At 46.0% G+C, this 22,892-nt stretch overlaps 1 protein-coding gene across 4 annotated transcripts in view; it reads right to left on the reverse strand.

Moving 5' to 3' along the window:
* Window positions 1-598: 598 nt before the first annotated feature.
* PLXNA4 (plexin A4) overlaps window positions 599-22,892 on the reverse strand; it is a 429,648-nt gene continuing 407,354 nt past the window's right edge. For all 4 annotated transcript variants that reach the window (XM_088165989.1, XM_088165988.1, XM_014882536.2 and 1 more), the window contains exons 29-32: window positions 21,234-21,403; window positions 18,113-18,325; window positions 7,887-8,037; window positions 599-7,177 (exon numbers count right to left, since the gene is read on the reverse strand). In XM_088165989.1, the coding sequence (XP_088022115.1) occupies window positions 7,082-7,177; window positions 7,887-8,037; window positions 18,113-18,325; window positions 21,234-21,403 (630 nt within the window). In that variant the 3' untranslated portion in view covers window positions 599-7,081. The remainder of the gene's footprint in view (window positions 7,178-7,886; window positions 8,038-18,112; window positions 18,326-21,233; window positions 21,404-22,892) is intronic.

Genomic DNA, 22,892 nt, shown 5'->3' on the forward strand with positions numbered 1-22,892 from the left:
CCCTCTTTGAAATCCTCTCTCTCACTCCCTTTTCATGGTCTCCATGGAGTTGAGACTGTAGAAATCTGATTGCTTTCCACAAACCTCATGCATGGTTCCTTTTGTAGTATTCCTGAATTCGTGAGCTTGTCAACCTTTTTTTTTTCCTAATAGAGCTGATGACACCCCAAAAGCAAATGGAAAGGAATAACCTGTCTGATCCAAAAATCCAATAAATGTCTTTTTGTGTGACAAGGAAAGGAAAAGAGTGATGGCAACAAAGGGGAGGAAGGGAGGAAGGGAGGAAGGGAGGAAGGGAGGAAGGGAGGAAGGGAGGAAGGGAGGAAGGGAGGAAGGGAGGAAGGAAGGAAGGAAGGAAGGAAGGAAGGAAGGAAGGAAGGAAGGAAGGAAGGAAGGAAGGAAGGAAGGAAGGAAGGAAGGAAGGAAGGAAGGAAGGAAGGAAGGAAGGAAGGAAGGAAGGAAGGAAGGAAGGAAGGAAGGAAGGAAGGAAGGAAGGAAGGAAGGAAGGAAAGGAAGGAAGGAAGGAAGGAAGGAAGGAGCTTTTCCTTGACTTCACTTCACTCCCATTTGACACAGAAAGCAGCAATCACAGCCTGGGGCATTTTTATGTCTTTATTTTTTTTTAATAAACTTTATTCTATATTACAAATAGTTGGTTTTTTTTCTTTTTTTCTTTTTTTTTTTTTTTTTGTTCTGGACTGCAAAATAGGAATGCCTTATATTTACATACACAGGTATACAATTAATTATAACAAAGGTACAGAAGCTTTGCCTTTACCAAGTAACAACGGGATTCCAATTTAAATAGTATAGATTTTATTTCTTTCTTTTTTAACTAGGATCAATTCAAAAGAAAATCAAACCAACAACAACAACAACCTAAGAAAAAGGATCCCAACCTCCTTTCTAATGCTGTCTTGACATCTCTTCGAGGCTGTTAGTAACACTGTGGTGAAAGGAAATGTCTTTCCATTGATTTTTAAGTTGGAAGCTTTAGCAAAACAGAGAATGAGACTTCTGGGCTCACATGTATGTCCAAGACACGGGGTCAGACACAAGGAAGGGCCTCTCTTGTGACCTTAAATAATCCAGTTGCCTCTCAATTCCTTGGGGAAAACACTGGGAGCATTTAGCTAGCACCTAATCTCTCTGTTTCCTTACCCCAGCCTGGGCTGGAAAGTGGAATTTCTCCAGGGAACGGAGAAAGAGCAGCATAGAAAGTTTAAATAACACCAAGTTTCTCTTAAGATATTTCAGAAAGGACTTCAAGCTTGGACATGTGCCTCGATTTCTCCAACTGGCTCTTGTGCCTCAGTCTATCTGAAAGTGAACAGCAACTTCTCCACTGGGGAATGCCAGACCACACCAGTAAGAGACAGGAATGCTGAAAAGAGCCTCAATGTCCTGGTTTTCCCTCTGTTTTTCACACCCAAGTTTGCTTTGCTGAGCTTCCCTGCACACTGCTCTCTGCTGTGAGCATCCTTGAGGTGATCTGTTTCCAAGCAGAAAGAATTTCTTGAGGTAAACTCTCCATTTTTTAGAACAGAAGATTAAAAAAAGAAAACAAAACAACCAAACAAAAAACCACCCAAACAAAACCAACCAAACAATGAACAAACAACGACGACAACAGAAATCACACACGTGACAGGTTGATTAGACTAAGCAGCTTTATAACTTCAGTGGGGTCCTTGGTGGGTTTATTTTTCCAAGTGTAAATTCTGTTCCTTTTTTTAAACTTTTTTTTTTTTTGACATCTTTCTACAATTTTTTTTTTTTTTTTGCTGTAAGCCTGTGTCCCCTTGGGTTCTCCAAGTGTAGAGAACTGAGCCATCCCAAATAAAACATGGTTGACAAGCTCTGTTTTCAAAGCATTCTCCACAAAACAGTTATTCCCAGTAAGACAACATGATTTTTTTGGAGAAAGGGGCATTGCACAGTCACAGAGGTGAGGGAAAACTGCAGAATTCCACAGACCAAACACTACCCTAAAATGGAAGCTGCACCTGCTGCAAAGCAGGAAAATTCAGGCTGGGAATGGGCAGGAAGTTGAGGTTCACACCATGATGTTGAGGTTCACGTGTTTCAATAATTTCCTGCTCCAGAGCACACCAACTTTGGATGGCAAGAGTGAGGACATCCCAAAACCTGCACCTGCTCTGGAGGACAACTCTCACTACTTATCAAATGCACAGAGCAATCAGGAATCACCGAGGCCGTGTGGTCACCCAGAGAAGCTGTGGCTGCCCCTGGATCCCTGGAAGTGCCCAAGGCCAGGTTGGATGGGGCTTGGAGCAGCCTGGGACAGTGGGAGGTGTCCTTGCCCATGGCAGGGGGTTGGAACAAGATGATCTTTAAGGTCCCTTCCAACCCAAACCGTTCTGTGATTCCATGATTCTGAGTGTCCTTTGTGCAGACACAAATGTATGTCCCACTTAGCAGAGCTCTGGGACTGAGTCCTTCCAGGTTTCCAATCTTCCTTTGGAAGAGTCTCCCACATAGCAGTGTCTCTTCTCAGAGCACTTCATAAAGCCTTGGGGAAGGACAGATCTACATTTCATGTTTTGACTTAGTTCTGAACAATTGTCCTTCTGATATTGGCTGTTGTGTGCTTGGTTTTTTACCTCACAGGCATTCCAGACTCCAGGAAAATCAGAGGGGACTCAGCAGGAATGCTGACCACTGATTGCACTCTTCAAATTTGTTCTATTGGTTTTTAACAGCATTATTAAAAATAATGACAAATATCTGATTTTCTTGGTCTCATTCTCTTCATGGCAAACATTTTCCTGTGGGTGAATGCACAAGATCAGGAAACTTTGGTAATCACTTTTCAATCTAAGTAATTACCAAGCAAAATTTTGCTGGTAAATCTTCTTCATGACCCAATAAATTCTAGGGTCTTCAGTGTCAAAGATGCAAGATAAGACAACAGCAGGGATGAAAACTGGCATAGCCCTCTTATCTAATGGAGCAAAGCTGATGTGTGCTGGGTTGGACCAAACCTTTGGATATGTTCAGGACAGGATGAAGAGTGGGAAGAGAAGGACTGGGGCATGTTTTATCATTCAGACTCTGTGATCTTCGAGGTCTTTTCCAACCCAAATGATTCTATGATTGTACTCTATGAGAGGAAGGGGGCTGAATTTCTCCTCGATCATTCTCCTGCGCTGTCGTTGGAAGGCAAACAACGTCCAACACCTCCTTCCAGACACACACAAACTTCCCCAGCCTGGTGTTCACTGGAAGGCTCAGTCTGCACCAGCACATGGAATGATGGATCAGGTCTCAGATCACTGTCACTGACAGCTGAGTCCCACTCACAGGGAGGACACGAGGTGCTTGCAGAGGGATTCACCCTCTGTTCCTCCAACCCACTGGCAAAGTCCCAAAGCAAACCCTGCAGTGAAGAAATAATCTTGCCTCTCTCCATAGAATCTCAGAGAGTCCTCATGAGCTCCTTTTCCCCTGTTTCTGATGGTGCTACAGGTGTCAACATTAATTATTTGATTGCAGTGTTTGAGAAATGCTCATAAAGATCATCCTGTCATCTGGAATATTCTGGATATTAGGAACCTGTCCATGGGCTTCTAGGAACTTTGGCTCCAGTTGTCTCCATCTGGCTTGAAAAACAGTGTGGGACACATCTTATTTATCAGGAATTTTTGGTCAAGTGTGGAAAGGGAGGTGGGGGAAAAGAAATCAAAGGAAAAGAAAGCATCCGTGTTGTAGTAGGGCTCATTCTTCTGCTTGTGTCTTTGTTTTTAGTTGTATTTTACATGCACTTAAAAAATAGTTAGCTCAACAGGTGAGGCTGGGAAGAAAGATGCCAAGACTTCTCATAGACTGGGGGATTCTGGGACACTGGTTGGAAATGGGAAGGGCACTGAAGGGGACAGGGGAGGAAGCCCACGCATTTACATCACAATTCTGGCACATTTTCCAAGCAAAAAAGCAAATCCAGCTCAAACACCAAAATAAAGAGAAACAGAAAGACAAAAAGGAAAAGAAAAAGGAGATGAAAGAGAAGCACAACGCAGATTTTCTTTCAAATCCTGGGCATGGGGGAAAGAAGAGGGTGGAGAGAAAGCAGAAATGCCTAAATGGGAAGTTGGAAAGGGTTAAGACACCAATCTCCTGGAGCTTCCCATTTCCCCTAAGTGTTTCATTCTCAGTGTCTCTGAGGTGTTCAAGTTTTTCTTGAAAAATATATATATATAATATACAGATGAAAAACTCCGTACCAGCAAGAAGAAATAAAATAACAACCATGGAAAACAACCATAACAAACCAAAAACACAGCCCTGAAAACATCGAAAAGAAACAGGGTGAGTCTCAGATTTCCCCTGTGGTGTTCCTCTGACTTCAGTAACAGAGCAGGATCACACCAGTTCGTTTTGATACTTTTTTTTTTTTTTTTTTTTTTTTTTTTAGTTAAACAGCTTCTTCTTCCTCTCATGTGCGCATGTCCAGGCAGGATCGCCCATCACTCATAACCGCTTCCCTCCAAGCCAGCTCTTTGTCCTTAGACTCCTACCATCCAGCTGTGAGTACAAGGCATGACAATAGGGTCCATATTTATCTTTTGTGGCACTTTGTTTGTCAAAACCTTTGGTTTCTTCCTTTTTTATTTTAATTTTTTCCGTTTTTTTTTTTTTTTTTTTTTTTTTTTTTTTAAGTTTACGTACTTATAAAAAATACTGTGTTTGTGTTGTTGTTTGCTGTCATTTTCTTACCACTGGCTCTGGTGGGACTTCCCACTTTCACAGCCATAATCAATGGATCTGGAACATGCGCCGACGTTACTAAAATGGATCAACAGAACCATGGCAGAACCAACCAAACCCAAACCATCCCCAAATGCGCAGGCCTCTTCAAACTGCTGAGATGTCCATAAGGTGCATGATGAGTCCATCAGCTCAGCAATCCAACAGAAAGCAAGCAGAACCAAAAACAAAACAAAACAAAACAAAAAAAAAAAAAAAGAAAAGAAAAAGGAAGGAACGCGCACACAGATACACACGCACACGCACAAAATAATCGGAATTGTAATCAAGAGAGAAATGTCTGGGGGTTTAAAACCAAGACGTGTCCCTAAGTTTGCTGTTTCAACGTGAATCTGGTGGTTTTCTCCCCACAGACACGTCCAGTTTTGGACTGCTGTTCTTTGAGTGGTTTTGGACTCGCCTACGTGTGTATCTGCTTGGCTGAAGGAAACCCTCCCCACATCCCCCCTCACACACGCTCAGGGTCTGTCACTCCCAACAGGCTCTGGTTTGATAGCAAGGGACAGCAATAAACCCAAAAGAACTCGCTCTGTAATCAATTTACAGACCCTGCCTGCACCCCTTCCTCCCCCCAGGTGCAGAGCAGCCCCAGGCTGTGGCTCCCAGGATGGGGTGAGGTGGACGTGGGCTGATTCTCCAGCACTCCTCCATCTGCCAGGGAGCTCTGCTCGTGTCTGGGGGACAAATGCTGACCCAGCTCTTGCCTCCCTGGTGTACATGGAAGGTTTTCCACACCCCAAGAGTCTCTAATCATGGTGTATTCCAGGATGGCAGCCATGTGAGTGGAACAGCTGAAGGCAAAAGAGATGCAGGAGCTCACTCCCCTTTGGTTGGCCATGAAACAAGTTGAGATGTTCTGGAGAAGCTGAGCAGAGGATGGGACAGGGACAGGGTGATCCCCCACAATTGTCCCATGGTGACAGCGATCCCTGAAGGGATAAGAAGTGCAAAGAGAGATAAAATCCTTCCCAGGCAGCAACTGTGCCTTCAGCAAGGCCTGTTGGTTCCAGAAATGGAGAAGAGGAAAGGCCAGGAGTTGGCACCAAAAGGCAGATGGGCTCACAGCAGAGTTCAGAGACCTCCAGAAGACAGGCAGTTCGGCTGGGGGGATCTAGGTAGAAGAATTTTTTGCAGTGTTTCATTTGGATTTCCTCCAAGATTTCCTTCCAAAATGTGTGGTGACATTTCCTCGTAGGAGTGGCTTGGAAGGAAGGCTTTACCATCAGCCCTGTGCACCACCTCCCTTCACAGCAAGCATTTCAGTAACCCTCTGATACTCCACTGTGGGGAAACAGCTGTGTTCCAGTCGAGGAAACAAAATGGAAAGAACAGCTTAAAGAAGAAAAAAAAAAAAAAAATCCTTCTGATTCTTCTTTTGAGGCTGAGCTCCTTGCCTAGAACAAACAGAAGCCTGTGGCTCCTGCTTTCCAAGCCGAGGTGGGAACGAGGGGGAGGATGCTGTGCCCTCTGTTGCCAGGAGGAGCAGGACCACCAGCACTGACAGGATGCCAGTGAGCAGAGAGAGCTTTTTGCTGCAGTGCTATGACCAACAGGACACGACGGGAAAGACGGAGGAAAAATAAGAAGAACCATATGGAACACATGGGCAGGGGAGCATCGGTCTCCTCATCCCCTCTCGACCCCTTCCCTGCCCCAGGAGAGCAGCATCCCAGGCAGGATGAGCCCCAGCTCAGAGCTGTCCTGCTCTGGATATTTTCCTCTCCCAGTGGGTCTCAATCAAGAGATAGAATTGCAATGGCTCTGCAGGACAGGAGCTGGATTGGCTCTGCCCTCCAGGAGCCCTGCAGGCAGGCTGCCTTCCCCTCGGGGACACTTGAGTAATACTGAGTTCATTTCCATGTCCTCTCCAGAGGCTACAGCCCTTGGAGGGCAGTTAAAGCAGCATGGCAGAAGTTACCTCCCAGTTTCACCTCTGCAGAGGGAGGATGTGATGCTGGGGGAGGTTGGTGGGGGTTTTGTGTGTGTTCAATAGTTTCTCTTTAGGGCGAAAGGCAGAGGGGAAGCCGTGAAAAGGAGAGCTCCACCCGAATGTCTTCAAGGCCCCAGAGCCAAGACATCTCTGCAGTCTTTTCTTTTAACCCCTGGGGCTCTGTCGCTTTGTCCATAGATTTGGAAAGAGAAGGAAAAGAGAGGAGGGGGGAGAGGGAGAGAGGAGCGCTGTTCGGGTGGCTCTGCTTACAGCCCATCAAAACTTGCACTTGGTAAAGATGATGATCTTGAGTGAGGCACGACTTGGTTTATCCCTCCCAGGGTGTCCCTGGCAGGACAGTTCTCAGCTGTCTATGCTCATGAGGGTTATGACTTGTTCAAGTTTGTAGGCAAGTTTCTGTTTCCCAGCCTGGTCGTCTTGATCGAGGGCTCCGAGAATCTGGAAAAGGAGAGAGGAAGAAGTGAGAGGGATTTTGGTTTTTCCCCAAAATGAGTGAGTCCAGCATCTTAGAGCAGCAGAGGAGGGTTAGCTTTTTTTAAGGCAGGTCCCAGGCTTAGCTCAGATCAGTCAGCCAGGAGGGAACTAGGCAGGGAGTTTGGGTTTAGATCTGACTCAATGCAGACCTCTGGATTGCAACCAATCAAATAGACTCTTATCTTGGAGATCAGTTATTTATTTATGAGCTTTATCTATCACCTGGCCATGCCACTTGACATGCCCTAAGGGGTCTCACACAGCCTTCAATACATAGAACCATGCTGGACACCTTAAAGTCTGTGTTGGACCATTTTGGGGTGTTTTAGGGTATCTAGAATGATGTTGGGCACAGTCCTTAAGCAACTTTTGGCCACTTTGGATGTAAAGCTCATGTAGGGCTCCTCTCCAGTGAGTTAACATTTGACCATCAACTACTTCAAACCAGATAAGCCTGACTGAACAAGAGAGACAAAAATAACAGGGATCAAAAATAACCGAGAGGAGAACCGAGGAGACCCAAAATCCCAGATCTTCCCTTTCCAAACGCCAAGCCTTGCTTCTCATTCCTTAAATCCTTCACCCTCCCAGCCAGGATGCAGCCAGGTCTCTGTGACCCATGGGGGTGGGTGGGCTGTCCCCTGGCCCCCCAGAAGTGCCCCCAGGCTCTCACCTCCTCGCTGTACTTGCCCACGTAGGAGTAGATCTCGGAGAGCGCGCTCATGGTGTTGAACTCGTTCATGTGCATGCGGGACTGCTCAGCCAGGTAAGCATTCATGTCCTGGTCACTGATTGCTGGCATCTTGGCAATGTCTGAGTAGTACCTGAGGGGCACAAACACAGGTGTACCTTGAGGGGAAGGGCAGGAGCTCAAGGAGTGAAATCCACGAACAAAAAGGAGGGAAAAAAACCACACGTAGTGTTGGGCTTTTCTGGTTCCTCAGTGAAATATCTGCTCATGGGCTTCTTTTACAGCAAGAAAGGTGACCTAGCCCAAGTGGGCGTGACTGAGCACTAATCCTGAGCACCAGACATGTGTTGTGTTCACCCCAATCAGAGAATGAAGCCCCAAAGAGTATCCTGTAAACTTTCCCTCTGCCATCAATAGGAGCTGGATTGAAGCTGGATCACTTTGTCAGACATTCAAGAGCTTTTAGCCCTGCCTCTCATCCCAGAGAGACCTCGCTGCCCACTGAGAGCTCAGGACTTCACTCCCAGGCACAGAAAACCCCCAGATATTTGTATTTATCCTTGCACCATTCTCACCACTACATCCGACCTCACTGCTAACATTACTCACCTTCCCCACTCAATCCAGTCTATCCCAACAACTCTCTTGATCAGCATTTTTGTCCCATATTTTAAGCTGGCCTGATATTTGTGGAAACAGCCCTCAACTCCAGTCTGACTGGGAAAAATCTGCTTTTCCTAGGAGTCAGCAGCATTACCCTGGAGCTCAGGAGGACTGGGGGTTTATCCCAGTAAATATATATATTTATATTTTATTTATAGGATCTGGATTCCCCAGAACCATTGCCCAGCAGGCTCCATCTGCAGAGTGATGTCTCTTTAAGGAAGTTGCTATTTTTGATGTCCTTCCTCCCCTGGGTAAGGCAGGTCTTGGAGGACAAGGTTTGCAGAAGGTAATCAGTCACTGTCACTCGCAGCTGTGCTCTGCTGTCAACTGGTTAATTAGACACCATCATTTACATTTTTAATTTCTGCAATTTGACATTTTGTGCACAAGGAAAAAAAAAAAAAAAAGAAGGAGAAGAATTATTTAAAAAGCCCATAGCTGCAGCAATCCACAATTTTATAATTAGGAGGCAGAGGGGACAGGGAGCCAAAAGAGCTGACAGGTGTCCTGTAAAAAGCGTGGAGACACCTGCTGAGATGGAGGCTGTTTGCCATGCAGAGAAATTGGACACTGAAGTGATGTGTGACGAGGATCCTTGAGGTGGGTGAGTGGGAAAATACTCTGTGACAGAGCAGGATGAGCAGCTGCTGGAGTGTCCTGTGGAAGACAGGGCAGTGCAAGAGCATGGGGGGAACCCTTCCACACCAGGAGTCTCCAGTTGTGCTCAGGTTTTGTGCCCTTCCATCCCGCCCTGATTTACTGCAATGGGTCAGTCTCTGTTGATATCTTGTTTTTGGGGGTGGGATGTTGATGTAATCCTTGGGAGAGGGAGGCACAGGAGGCAGAGGTTTTTCTTGCCTGACATTTTCCAGAGCTAAACTCTGTCTCACCATAAAAACTCGCGCAAAGCTCATTAATTTTACTGCAACTTCCAGCAGGCACAAAAAACATCACTCTCCCTGGAGTCCTGGCATTTTGTCTTCTGACCAGAAGCCAGAAATCTTAGTCTAACTCAGTCCCATGGTCTAAATATTTCTCATACCCATTCCTCCAGTGAAAAGTGGTGTGGGTTTGTTTTTCTTTAACTCTGCCTGACCCACTGTCCCCATGTGGACATGGACAATTGTCCGTGAGTGAAGTGAGCATCTGGAAATCCCAGGAGGCCCTGTCCTGCAGAACTGTCCCCAGGAGAAGATGCTGAGCAGGAGGAACAAATATTTCTTCGACCTTTGCCACTCCCAGAAAAACTTAAACAGGTCTTTGCATCACCTGCTGGAGCAGATCAGATCTGTGCTGCACAAAGGGAAAGCATCAGGAATTGGTGGCATCCATAACATGGCTGAGAAAATAAGGAATCTCAGGGTCAAAGAACAAGGAATCTTATGGTCAAAAACCAAGGTGTGCCTTGGCACAGGAAAAAAAAATCCAGCTGCCACCAGCACATTCACAGACTTGTAGGGAAAACAGGCAGCAAAGCAGTGAAATACATTGATTTATGGCACCTGAAATGAGAGCAGCTCCTCATGAATGTTGGATAGGCACCCTCCTGATGGGTGAAATGAGAAGGGGGCTTATCACAGCAAAAATAAATGGGGTTGGTGGAGGAAATCAGAGGTGCCAGTCTGGCTCTGAGAAGAAGTTAAAATTCTCTTTTTCCTCTCTGGCTGAGCTGTCATCAAGTGGTGGCAGGATAGTGGGTGTAGGGACAGGGTGCTCCCAAAAACTGGAGCACAGACACCCGTATCAACTCCTTCTCCAAGTTTGTCCTGTTTCCTCTCCACCTGGTAGCAACAGATTCTTGAATCTGTGACTCACAAGGGTTTGAGAGCTCCCCATCCCTTTCCAGCCCTGCAGAGATCATTCCTCAGCAGCACAACATTCCCGTGACTCATCCAAACAAGGAAAAGCAGCAGGAAATGTTCCCTGGAGCCAAGGATGGGATGCACAGATCTGAGTTTCAAGAATCACAGTGTCAGGGCTCTGGCCATGACAGATTCCCAGGATGTGATCTCAGTGTTCTGGGATCACAGAAGTATCCTGGTCTGCTCCAGACTCAATTCCCTGGCATCACACACCTAAACAGTAATTTCCCATTAAACCAAGGTATTTTATGGTAAAAATAATAGAAAAAGAAGGGGAAACAAACATGTACCAATGTAGATAAGTGAGAAGACATAATGTCCTTCCATCCAAATTCTGCCATGGCCCAGTGACTTATTTATGCAGAAGAGTTCCTAATGAAGACATCACTGTGCTCTCTAAAGAAATGATGAATGTGTATATTAAAGCATCCTAGCAGGGAGATGCCAACATCCCTGCTGAGTCTTTATTTACCTTCAGTTCCAGCCCAGATCCTCAGAGGTACTTAGAGCCTCTCTGCCATTTGCATACCCCTAATGCAAAAACCACTGAGAAGCTGTCACCAAACCCCAGAGGCCCTTACATTTCCACTGCTGGAATTTGCAAGGCTGCCTGTGGTGCTTCCATCACCCCTGCAGCTGACAGCTCCCACAGCAGAGCTGGGCTGGGAGGCAGTGGCAGGGGCAGTGAGGTGCTCTGTCACCTGTGGAGATCTCACCTGAGATAGGGACAGGTGTTTGACTCACTTCCACAGCTAGCAGAAAGTTGGGAACACAACACTGAGCCCTATTCTCTCTGAATGAGACAGAAAGGTGGCAAAGCAAAACAGCAAATTTAGCTTAACCTGCCTCCAAAGGGTCAGGAGTGAGAATCCTGAGCAGATTTCCTGCTACTTCTGTACTCCAGCTTTTCTCATTTCCAGTGGATCCTTCCCCAGCTGCTTCCAGAATATCCTCAGATGAAGATCTGAAGATCCAGCCTTATTTGTCTGAGTTTCCCTGTATTCACAGGAGCAGCCTCCATTCTTACCTCAAGGCTCCTAATCCTCTGATGTGACCACAGGAAATTTGTTCATTCGGCTTCAAAAGGAATTAAAATTATGGGGAATTGGGGTAAACCCATCATTCCAGCACTCCAGCTCCGATGGAGGATAAACAGGCCATGGGATGTGTCCTCACAGGTACCACGAGCACAGCACCTCACTCCAGCCTCTTCAGCTGGAGACCCTCCATTGCCACTGATGGATGGAGAAAGATTTGGGATGTACCAGGACACAGCTGGTACTCTTTTACTGAAAAAATAATTATTCTTGTTCCTTCCAACCTCATCTTTCCCTAGCTTGCCTTTTGTTTTGTTTTGTGTTTTGCTTTGTTTTGTTTTCCCAAGGAAAGCGACACAACAGTGACCTGGGCATACATCACGGTGACCTGGGAATACATTTTGTCGTCTGTTTATCCAGGGATAAATGTTCTTTCTCTCTGTACCGACGGGGGGAAGGCTCCTTAGTGGAGCTGTTTCCCAAGAATGACTGTGCCTGCTGCCGCTCAGTAACTCATTAACTCATCAAAAGAGAAGAGAAAAGCCACGTTGCCAGTGCTTCCTCCCCAGCCCGAAATTTCCCAGCACAGCCCGTGGTTTAGGCAGCTTAGCATGGAGCTAATTGCCTTCCAAAAGATCTTTTTGTCATGGCTGTTGTTTGTCGCTGGGATGGGACTGCACTCATTAATAATCATTTTAGCATATGAAAAGCTTGTAACGAATCCATGTGCTGCAGACGGCAGACGCAATTACAGCAATAACATAATTAGAGTTATGCAATAGCCGGCTGTACCCAGACCACTGGAGGAGGGAGAGGTGTGTGAAAGGGATAGAGGGGACTGTTCCAGCAGGGAAGGGCTGGTGGAAAGCTGGGAACAACCAGCTCTGTTATGGGATGCTGTGAAGCAGTGCAAGGAGATGCTGTTAATTCTTGCACTGATACAGAACCGAAGTTTGAGTTTTCTGGGAAGTATCTGAGCTGCTGGTGAGGCACTGGAATAAATTTCCCCAAGGAAATTTGGGATGTCTCATCCCTGGAAGCATCCAAGACCAGGTTGGATGGGGCTTGGGAGCAACCTGGGATAGTGGAAGTTGTCCCTGCCCATGGATGGGGTGGAATGAGATGAGCTTCAAGGTCCTTTCCAACCCAAGCTGTTGAAGGGAACAATTCTGTCTGTGTGTGCAAGCCCTAGAAAGGGCAATGCTTTTATTTTGCCTGTTCATGGCTTTTCCTGCAGCTTCTGCCCTCAGAATAAAGAGTGGAGGTTGATGGACAGCACTGACTCAAGGGCTGGACAGTGAATTGGAGCACAGGGAGTTCCTGTGGGACAGGACATCACCCAGCAGCACCTCAGAGCAGAGGATGTGTGGGGCTGCACCCTCAACATATGGACACGTTTTCATTTTGCCAGCTGAAAGCTGCACTGTGTAAGAACAGCTTTTTACTGTGGTGAGAAAACATTGGGAATTTTTTTTTTTTTTTTTTTGAGATGAGAAGTGAAGAAACACAAGTGAGCAAAAACTGCCCCAGAGAGGCAGGGAATGAGCTGTACCTCCTGCCCTGGGGATGCCTGAGCTTTAATTACAGCCAGGGAGATTTTGGCTGCCCAGCAGGGAGAACACTCTGATGAGAAGGACAGGGAAGCACGGGAATGAATTGCCTGAGGACAGCAGAGGCTCTGTTGTTGGAGGCCTTTAAGAAAGGGGTAGACAAGCATCTGTCAGGAAGGCTTTAGACAGAGCTGATCCTGCCCTGAGGCAGGAGATGGTCGGGTTGACCTCCCGAGGCCCCTTCCAGCACTGCTTTTTGTTATCTCCACTGACAACACCCCCTGCCTTGACCTTTAGTGTGCTACTTCTTGAGCTTTCTTTCCAGCAGAGAGAGAGAGAGGGGGCACAGAAAACTCATTTTTAAAAGTAGAGCCAGGATTTGCACCTGTCCTGTGATGCTCTTTCTTAAAGCCCTCAAAGTTTCTCCTAAAAAACCTCAATAACTCACAGTGTTAGGGTATATGCAGCTTTTTATTGTTTTAAACTGGTCCAGTTTGTCTTTCTTTCTAAAGTTAGCTGCAGAGTGGCCAACAGACACCACAAGCAGAGATTTCCAAGTGACTTCAGAGCCCTGAAGCCCCAAGCTGACACACTGGGTAGGTGAAATCCCAAATGGGTACAGGCTGTCTGTTTTGTGTACTCCAAACATGCTCGTAAAGCACTTCCTAACAAGATCTAGACCTCGACATCTAAAGGTTAATGGGGTGCAAATCATAGCTGCTTCATGAATCATCAGATTAGAAATGTTTTGGGTTGGAAGAGACCTTAAAGATTATCCAGTTGCAACCTCTGCCATGGGCAGGGACACCTTCCACTGTCCCAGGCTGCTCCAAGCCCCATCCAACCTGGCCTTGGACACTTCCAGGGATCCAGGAGCAGCCACAGCTGCTCTGGGCACCCTGTCCCTTCCCCTGAGTAAAGAATGTCTTCCAAACATCTCATCTAAATTTCTCCCTTTTAGTTTAAAATAGTTCCCCCTTATCCTAAAAGTATCTATACTTGTAAAGAAAAAAAAAATTAGATGAGATCAGGGTCTCAGGAGTTGGGTAGCACCAGCTATGTCAGGCACTGTTTGCACCCAGGTTAACACAATAAAATGCAAATGTTATAATTCTGAATCCCACATATCAAATCACTTTAGGCTTCTTTTGATCCTGAACCTGGCAAACCTATTGTGAATGGTCTTCATTGGATGACTCTTAAGTTAAGAACACTTGTGATGTGTCCATTGACTTTAAGTTTTTCTTAGAGGGGCTCTTTTCAATGCACAATAAGCAGCCAAAAGGAGACTGAGTCCCTGCAGGGATGAGGAGAAAAAAAGAGCACCAGATCCTCTCCTTGCAGCCCTGCAGGTGTTTTGGGCACCAGTGTGAAATGGAAAAACTCTTTGACTTCTGCTTTTTGTGCTCTTCTCCTTTTCAGTCTCCCACATCCTTGCCTCCGTGCCAGGCTCCGGTAGGGAAACATCATATTGATTGTGATGCAGGCAATTAAATGGTGTTAATGAAGTTCAAACAAGTGTTATCATAAGCTTGGCAGCATGGAGAGAAATGAAAGGTCAGCCACAGCCCTTTGTCATTTTTCAGTGTGGTGTTGAATGCTAATGAGACAGTCCCAATTAGAACAGGCTCCCCTTTGTATTGCTTGGGGATTGCATCAAATGCTCCCAAGTTCTCCAGATTTCCAGGCTCAAAGGGGACATTTGAAGTAAACTTGAAAAGATGCAGATCTGAAGCTGCTCTAATGTAAATTCAGCAGAGCCTATGGAGTTTTACTAACTGAAGTCAGATGAGATTCTGCTCTACCGTTACTATTCTTCTCCTCTTTTTTTATTTTTTTTTTCAATAGACTCATATAATGATAATTGAAAAGCCTCCACTTTGTTTTAGAACTACAGCCTGACTCTTCATGGCTTCAACAAAAGTCAAATAGCCTGTCCCAATTTCCTGGGTTAATTGTCCTGCCTCATCAGGCCTCGTGTTCTGCAGCAGGAAATCCAAGATATGGCTGCACCAGGACACTTTTTAAACACGTGTTTCCAGGGTGTCTCATTTGAGCAGTGAACCCGTTTTTTTCCCCAAAAGCCAGAATTTCTCAGCTGGATTATTTCAGCAGGCAGTGTCCACCTCTGCTTCCAATAATGGCATAAAAGGACTATCATAAAATCACAGAATAGTTTGGGTTGGAATGGACATTTAGAGGTCATTTAGTCCCTCCTGCAATGAGCAGGGAACATCTTCAACTAAATTTAAGTGATGCACAATAATTTTTTTTATTGCTGTTGTCAGCAAATCCATTATCTTGAATAATTATAGAAATGGGCACTAAAACAACCAGCCTCTCAAAATGTCATGGAAGATGTCTATTTCTTATATAGTTTTCCATTAAGTCGACAGGAAATTGCAAAAATTGGTAAATTTAAAAAATTTTTAATTAGTCATTGTCATTGCATCCCAATTCTGAAGGCAACACTTGACTCATCACAAACAGCTAACTGAAAACGTGAGAAAATCCTGCACTAGAACAAGCCAAACAAACAAATCCAGTGAAGATTCCTGACAGTTTTGGAATCAAATCTCCAGTTGACCACCCTGTGGAGGTGGATGACTGGTGAGGCCAGAAGCTGTAACTCTTCACTTCTCAATGCACATTCCTAGGTGGAAAACAAAGATTTGAAGGATTAGAGGGATGTTCTGTCATCCCTGCCTCCTTCTCATGCCAAGGTCATTCCCTGCTCTGAGTTTTGTGAGTCCTAAAGGCTCCACACCAAGAAACCAGAGGTTTCAAAGGGATGGCTCAGCTCCATTCCCAGACCTCCAAATCCAGGCATGTTTTGATCCAGAGTGCCTCAAGTTGGGTACAATTTACCACTGGCTAATTACCCTCTTAGAGCTTCCTCTTTGTCACAGAAGTTCGTTTGATTTCAGGCTCTTCTGATTTACTCAACCTCTTCTTAAACCCCCTGACTTTTTATCTCCTGATTCACTCTTTGAAGAAGTCTAGTGGTCTTGAAGGATGCCACCTCCAGCTGATGTTGACTACAGAAATATCTCCAGTTGGATTTGGAAAAATTCCCTCAAAGCACAATTGCAGAATGGAGAGAAGGAATTCATTAGCTCGGGGTAGAACTCAAATTATATTTTATTCATCCCTGATAGGTTTTTTTCTTTCATCTCCCACAGCATCCAGGTGCCACTGCCTTGAGTCAGTGGAACTGACACACAAAAATAAAAGCAGGGAAGAAGCTCTAACCATATTCCAAAACCTGCAGTCTCCCCTTGGGCTTCAGTTCAAGTTGTCAGACATCAGTGCAGATAACAACCCAGCACATGCTGGGGACAGGAATCCAGGGCTGTTTACAAGCAGCAGGAGGTGTTATGTACCTCGTTTGCAAACCCAGTTGTTTGGGAAAACTTCCAAGGAAATGCAGCACCTATTGCTGAAGATCACTGGGCACTAGGATTTAACTCCAAAATGTTGGAAAGTGAAATCATTACTGGAAAAAACTAAAATGGAAACTGCAGCCTTTTGTTTATCCAGAGGGAAAAGAAAAAAAACCCAAACAAACAAAAAGAAAACACCCCCAAAAAAAACCCCAAAACCCAAAGAAATAAAAAAAACCCCAAACCCCAACCAACCAAACAAAAACAAAACAAACAAACAAACAAAAAAGCAAGCAAACAAAAATAACCCGTGTTTGTTGCATAAGGAAATATCCCATTCTCCATTTAAATACCTCAGTTTGTCACTCAAATGTAGCATCTCCCAGGATAAAATCAACCAGTTTGAGATGGAAAACATTATTTGTCCACAGAAACCACCCAAGCACATAGAATATTGCTAAAGCATCACTAGAGAATGACACCTTTGGGTCACTGTTGGTACAAAGTTGATTTCTAAATGGAACCTCCAACACTTGCTTCCCATTATCCAGGTCAATCCAGCAATCAGCCTAAATACACTCTGAGAAACTTGGACACGGTACCAAAAGTAGGTCATAATTAAGCAAGGTAGCTCATAAGAGCCTTGCAGGTTGCCTGGAAACGACATTTGCTGAAGTGTTTAACCACATCTAAAAATAATTGTCCAGGCAAATCACAGACCAATGGGAGAATTGTTGGAAAAAAAACCGAGTAGGGGACGGAGCTCTTTGATCAGCCACACTCCTGTCACAAAATGAGAGAAAATCATCCCCAGCAAAGGCAATACAGGGATTTATAGCACAGTGAGAGGTGTCTGCAGCAGCAGAGGCCTTGTACAACCTGCAGGACTTGGTATCAATTTTAGGCCATGCCTGGGAAGTCATCCAGAGGAATCATTGCTGAAAGCTGGCTGCAGTGCACAGGAATGATCTGTAGGATAAACCTGCCTTTGTATTTACAGAGCAGCCACCGTTCCCCATCTGTGCAGTTCCCAAACCTGTCAATAACGCCAGGCAAGTGCAGAATATTGGAAAGCAAAGCACAGCTCCTGCTGGATGAAGAACAGGATGTGCTGTTTGCTTGTCCTGGGGGAAACCCTACACAAACTGAAGCTGCAGGAATAGATGTTTTGGTTGTATTCCCTGTGGAGCAGCTTTGCCAGGCACTGACCCTCGGCACGGCAGATTGAAGTACAGCCACAGGTCTTGGAAGTGTGGACAAAATGTTTGGAAAAACCTCTGACCTGACATAAAATACCTGCAGAGCTTCAGTCAGCAGCCTGTCAATCATCTGGCATCTCACTCAAAGCACAGCAGAGCCTCCAGGGGAAGTTGCTGGGGGATAATTATAAATCCCTTGGGATCCAGGCAGTGTGGGGACCGTCACAATGGTGCTGAGAGCAGCACACCCCTTCAGGCCTGTGTGGAAAGACTGGGAAGCCTGTATGATTCCCAGGGCTCACACACATCACCTCCCCTTCCTTCCTCTCTCTCTGCTGCTTCTCAAGAGTTTCTCCTCAAAAGAAACAGTGATGGCAAACACCTTCAGCTCCCATCATTAATTAAATCCCCATCTCTGCTGCAAGGCACGAGGGAACAACAGGGAATCTCCAGGCTACCCACAAAGCAGGGCCTGGTTGTGTCACTTTGTCATTCCATGGCCAAAACTCACCTTTCCACCCAGTTCTTGTAGCTGGGGATGTCCTTGGCGTAGAGGAGCTTGTTGGAGGGGGAGTCCTTGCCCAGCCTGTGCTCTGAGGTGGAACAGGAGTCCATGAAGGTCTGAGCCACCACGGACAGGCAGGCGTCTGTGATGCTGTTTTTGTGGATGTCGAAGACAAACTGTGGGTTCTTGATCATGTTAACCCAGAAGCGCAAGGGGAGGCTGCAGGAGGGCAGGGAGAGGGGACACAGTCAGTGACAGCTCCCAGGCTTTGCTGTGTGACATCCCAGCAGCAAATGGGAATCAAATATCACAGCGTGGATATGGAGATTCTGGGATAAACTTTGCTACGCTATGAATTCCTCCCCTACAAAGCCTAGGGGTGGTAGAGATGTCACCTTTTGCCCCTGTTCTCCTTACAAGGCAGATTTTGTGAGTCTCAAAGTCAATACAATCTTGTTGAAGGTGCCCATAAATTAATGGGAGTACACTTTAGGTAGTGACAAACACTCTGAAACTCTCTGTGTTAAGTTGCAATGGAAAGTTGACCCTGTTAGTTGTTCCATCAGATAAAGACAGGCATTGAACCCACTAATATTATTGTGGTATGGGTTATAAAGCACTGGAACTGCCTAGAGAAGCTGTGGCTGCCCCTGATGTGTCCAAGAACAGCTTGGTCAGGGCTTGGAGCAACTTGGGATTGTGGAAGGTGTCCCTGCCCATGGATGGGGTGGCACTGGATGAGTTTAAGGTCCCTTCCAGCCCAAACCAGTCTGTGATTCCATACATTTGTCATTGAGGACTTGGCTTCCAGCCCTCACAGCAATCTCATGGGAAGAGAGGTAGAACACATGGTGTCCTGTGTGCTAGGACACCATGTCCTGTCACTCTCCACTGCTCCAGCTCAAGCCTGCACATGATCCCAGTACCCTGAGCAGGAAACACTTGCTATATGACAGTGAAAGCCCCAATGCCTCAAGGTAAATAAAAAAGGAACTGGGAAACAAGTATCCCAGCCTTTGATATGAAAATGTATCTGCCCTAACCAAGGAAATGCTATTCCAGTTGCAATCCAAAGCCCTTTCCCCCCTTTTTCTCCAAAGAGCAGCTCATTTGTATGAGATGCCCCGAGGTACCTTGTATGAGATACCTCCAGCCTTTGCCTCAAGCCTTTTTGTCAGGGCAAATGCAGTGCAGTGATCATGGCCCAGGAGCTGGGATGTGTCACTGAGCACAGAGCCCAGCTCCTGTCCCTCTCACAGGCAGATTGTTAAGTCTACCTTCATTCTCTGCATCTTTCAGCTTAGCAAATTCTCCTGATATTCAGGATGAACTCCCCACTTCCTCCCATTTGCTCATTGTGTTCACAACACAGTAAAAAATTAATCTCCAAATCTGATAGATTTTGGGTAACAACCTTCCTGACAGAGGGTTGACACTGTGTTTTCCTACACCTCTGTGTGTTCTCCTGACCAGCAAAATCACAGAACAAAGGCAAGGAAAGCCCACACAGGGAATCCTGTCAGCCAAGTTCAGGAGAAGAGGGAGATGTTGGAAAACACAGAATTATAGAAAGCTTTGGTTGGGAAGAGACCTTAAAGATCACCCAGTTCTCCACCCTTGGTGTAGGGACACCTTCCACTATCCCAGGCTGCTCCAAGCCCCATCCAAGCTGGACTTGAACAATCCAAGGATGAGGCAGCCACAGCTTCTCTGGACAGCCTGTCCCAGGGCCTTGGGGAAAAATAAGATTAAAAATGGCAATGAGACATGATGGAGTTGTGGGAATTTAGGCTGGGAATGGAGAATCATCACTGGGGGGATGAGGTGGATGAGCGAACCTTGCAGAAGTCCTTGTGCAGGTGTTTGGATGACAGGCACAGCCATGGTGTGGAGCAGAGTGTGTTTTTGTGTGCCTGGGTGTGGGGAGGGCATGGGGGACCATGTCCCTGCCTGGAAATAGTGAAGCCCTGTGATGTGACTTTGAGTTAATTTGATCTGATTGAACAGATTTCTTCACACTGCCCCTTTTCCCACAAACACACGCACTCTGCCTTCCCCCCTCCCTCCTTAAATAAACCTCCTGCTCATTTAGGCTGAGTGGCTGCAATCAGCCTTAGATTAGTGCCGCAGATAATGTTAATAATATGCTAATGTTTCATTAGTTGAAAGCCTCTTTGGTGCATGGGGTTTCTTTTTTTATGTCACCGGCGCTGTGACGATCTGCCAACAGCATGGCTAGGAAAAGGAAAAAAAAAAATGCATGAGCTGGGAGCCCCATGGCTCTCCTCTGCTGCTCCTTTTATAGTCCCTGTGTTTGCACAGGGGAAGGGGAGGGAGCCATTCCCCAGAGAGCTCTTTCCAACTCGACAGAGAAAAGGTTTTTCTCCACAGATCCTGGCTTTTCCTGCTGTCCCATTGCAGGGATGAGCAGGAGCTGGCAGCTGGAGCAGGGGGCTGATGTCACACTTTGACACTGATGTCACACTTTGACATTGATGTCACCCTTTGTTAGTCACTCTAAAGAAGACTCACATCCAGCTCCAGACCATTTGTACCATTGGAGATGCTCTCCTGGCCTCCAGCTGCCACCCAGAAGGGTTCAAGTTCCCTGTGGGAGCTCCACATCCTCTGAGGATGTTTTGGGTACCTTAAAATTCTCAGCTGGCCTGAGATACCTCTGTGTGGGCAAACAAATAGAGCTGGGAATTAAAACATCCAGTGCAGATGAAGCCAGTGGTGTTGAATCCTCTCCCATGCCTCCCCAGATATTCCTATGTGATCCTGGGCACTGTAGCAATTAAAAACTTCGTTTTTCCTCATCAAATCCCTCACAGATCCTAACATTTCCATGTAATACATGGCAAACTGGGACCTGTTTATCCAAAATTGCTCCATCCCTGATGAAATCCTTTGGATTTTGGGATCTTCTGACTTCTCCATTGGCTTGGCAAGACTCAGCCTCATCCTTTGAGCCCCACAGCAGGGCCCTCAGCTCCCCCAGCAGCCAGATCCCAAACACACTCCCCTCTGCTCTCCTTGCAGCCCAGCAGGCAGTGCTGGGTGTACTGGGCTGTACTGGGCTGTACTGGGCTGTACTGGGCTGTACTGGGCTGTGTCACTCACTCACCAGTTGCTCTTCCAGGTGTGCCGCACGTGGGGGTCGTGGATGTTGTGCTTGTCCGCCTGCTCATCCAGGAAATCAAACATGTACTTGATGGCCAGGGGCAGGGCACTGCCACGGTGGGCAGTGCTGAAGATGGTCTCAAAGAGGTCATCCACGAATTTCTGGAGGGTCCCCTGGTGGGAGAAGGATGGAAGGGAGGAAGAAAAGAAGGAAGAAAGAAAGAAAGAAAGAAAGAAAGAAAGGAAAGAAAGAAAGAAAGAAAGAAAGAAAGAAAGAAAGAAAGAAAGAAAGAAAGAAAGAAAGAAAGAAAGAAAGAAAGAAAGAAAGAAAGAAAGAAAGAAAGAAAGAAAGAAAGAAAGAAAGAAAGAAAGAAAGAAAGAAAGAAAGAAAGAAAGAAAGAAAGAAAGAAAGAAAGAAAGAAAGAAAGAAAGAAAGAAAGAAAGAAAAGAAAGAAAGATGGATGTTGAATTTTGGTACCCCACTGAAAACAGGGTGTGCCTGTGGATCAGACCAAGGTGTGGTTGAAAAGTAGGGGCCATCTAATATCAATTAAGCATGACACTACCTGGGCATTTCAATACAGGTGTCTTTAAGCAGGAATGTTTATCGTCACAAAAACCATTACACCTAATTTCCACAGAGATTCCTCTCTCTGCATCCCATCCTCAATGCTTTAGTTCATCTATGAGACAAAACCCAGCAATTTTCCAGGCTGGCCTTCACCCAGGGCCATCTTTTAAGCTGGGAAGAGAAGTCAGCTGGCTGTAGAGCACAGCAGAAGGTGTCATGGAGACAAAAATGACAAGAGAACCTAGAGAGGTGGGTGATTAATGTGTGACCAGTGTCCTAAATAACACAAACTTCATTCCCAAGAGGCTTCCTCATCTTTTATTCCCCACTGGCAGGAGAATCCCAGATCCAGGGCTTGCAGAGTCACCCTTGTGAAGACAGTTGACTTTTAGCAGGAAGGAGAGGAGCTGGAATATCTGAGGGTGACCAGGCCTGGAGAAGGGGACAGCTGAGGAGTTCCAGCCTGGGTTTGGGGTGGAACCAGGCAGGGCACATTTTCTCTGTCACCAGAGCTTCACAGGCATTTATGTGTGGACAAACCATAGAGCAGCTAAAACAACCAAAACTCAATTGAATCTCCAACAAACATTCCCTGATATGAAAATTTTCCTTTCCTGCAATATAAAACTCTGCCCTTTCTCCAAAGACCTAGGGAAGAAATGTCTCCTTTCTAGAAACAAAGCCCCAGGTTCCACCAGAGTGGCTCAAGTTTACCTAGAGCTAACAAACACTTAATTAGAAAGCTGTGGTCTCTGGCTGATTCACCACTTGATTTATTCTTCAGGAAACAAACAGAGGCACCTTTTGCTTGTGTGAGCTCCTGCAGAGTGAACAAAGCCCTGCAGCACATGTCTGACTCAGAAAGGGCTCCAGAGGGGCAATCCTCCTGGTCTGACATGGAAGAGCTGCCCTCAGGTTCAGTTCCTGGAGGGAATTAGTTCTCTACATGCTCACCCTCACTAATGCCTCTCTGAGGCTTTCAGGGAACAGGCTCTTAGGTATCAGAGGTCAGGGATTTACCAGAATAAAAATCATTGTCAGTTTAACAAAGTATTCCTGGGGATTGTGTTACAGCAACTGCTTTCTCCCTTT

The sequence above is a fragment of the Sturnus vulgaris genome, chromosome 5, assembly GCF_052056855.1.
Source record: "Sturnus vulgaris isolate bStuVul1 chromosome 5, bStuVul1.hap1, whole genome shotgun sequence".
In the NCBI taxonomy this organism is placed as follows: Eukaryota; Metazoa; Chordata; class Aves; order Passeriformes; family Sturnidae; genus Sturnus; species Sturnus vulgaris.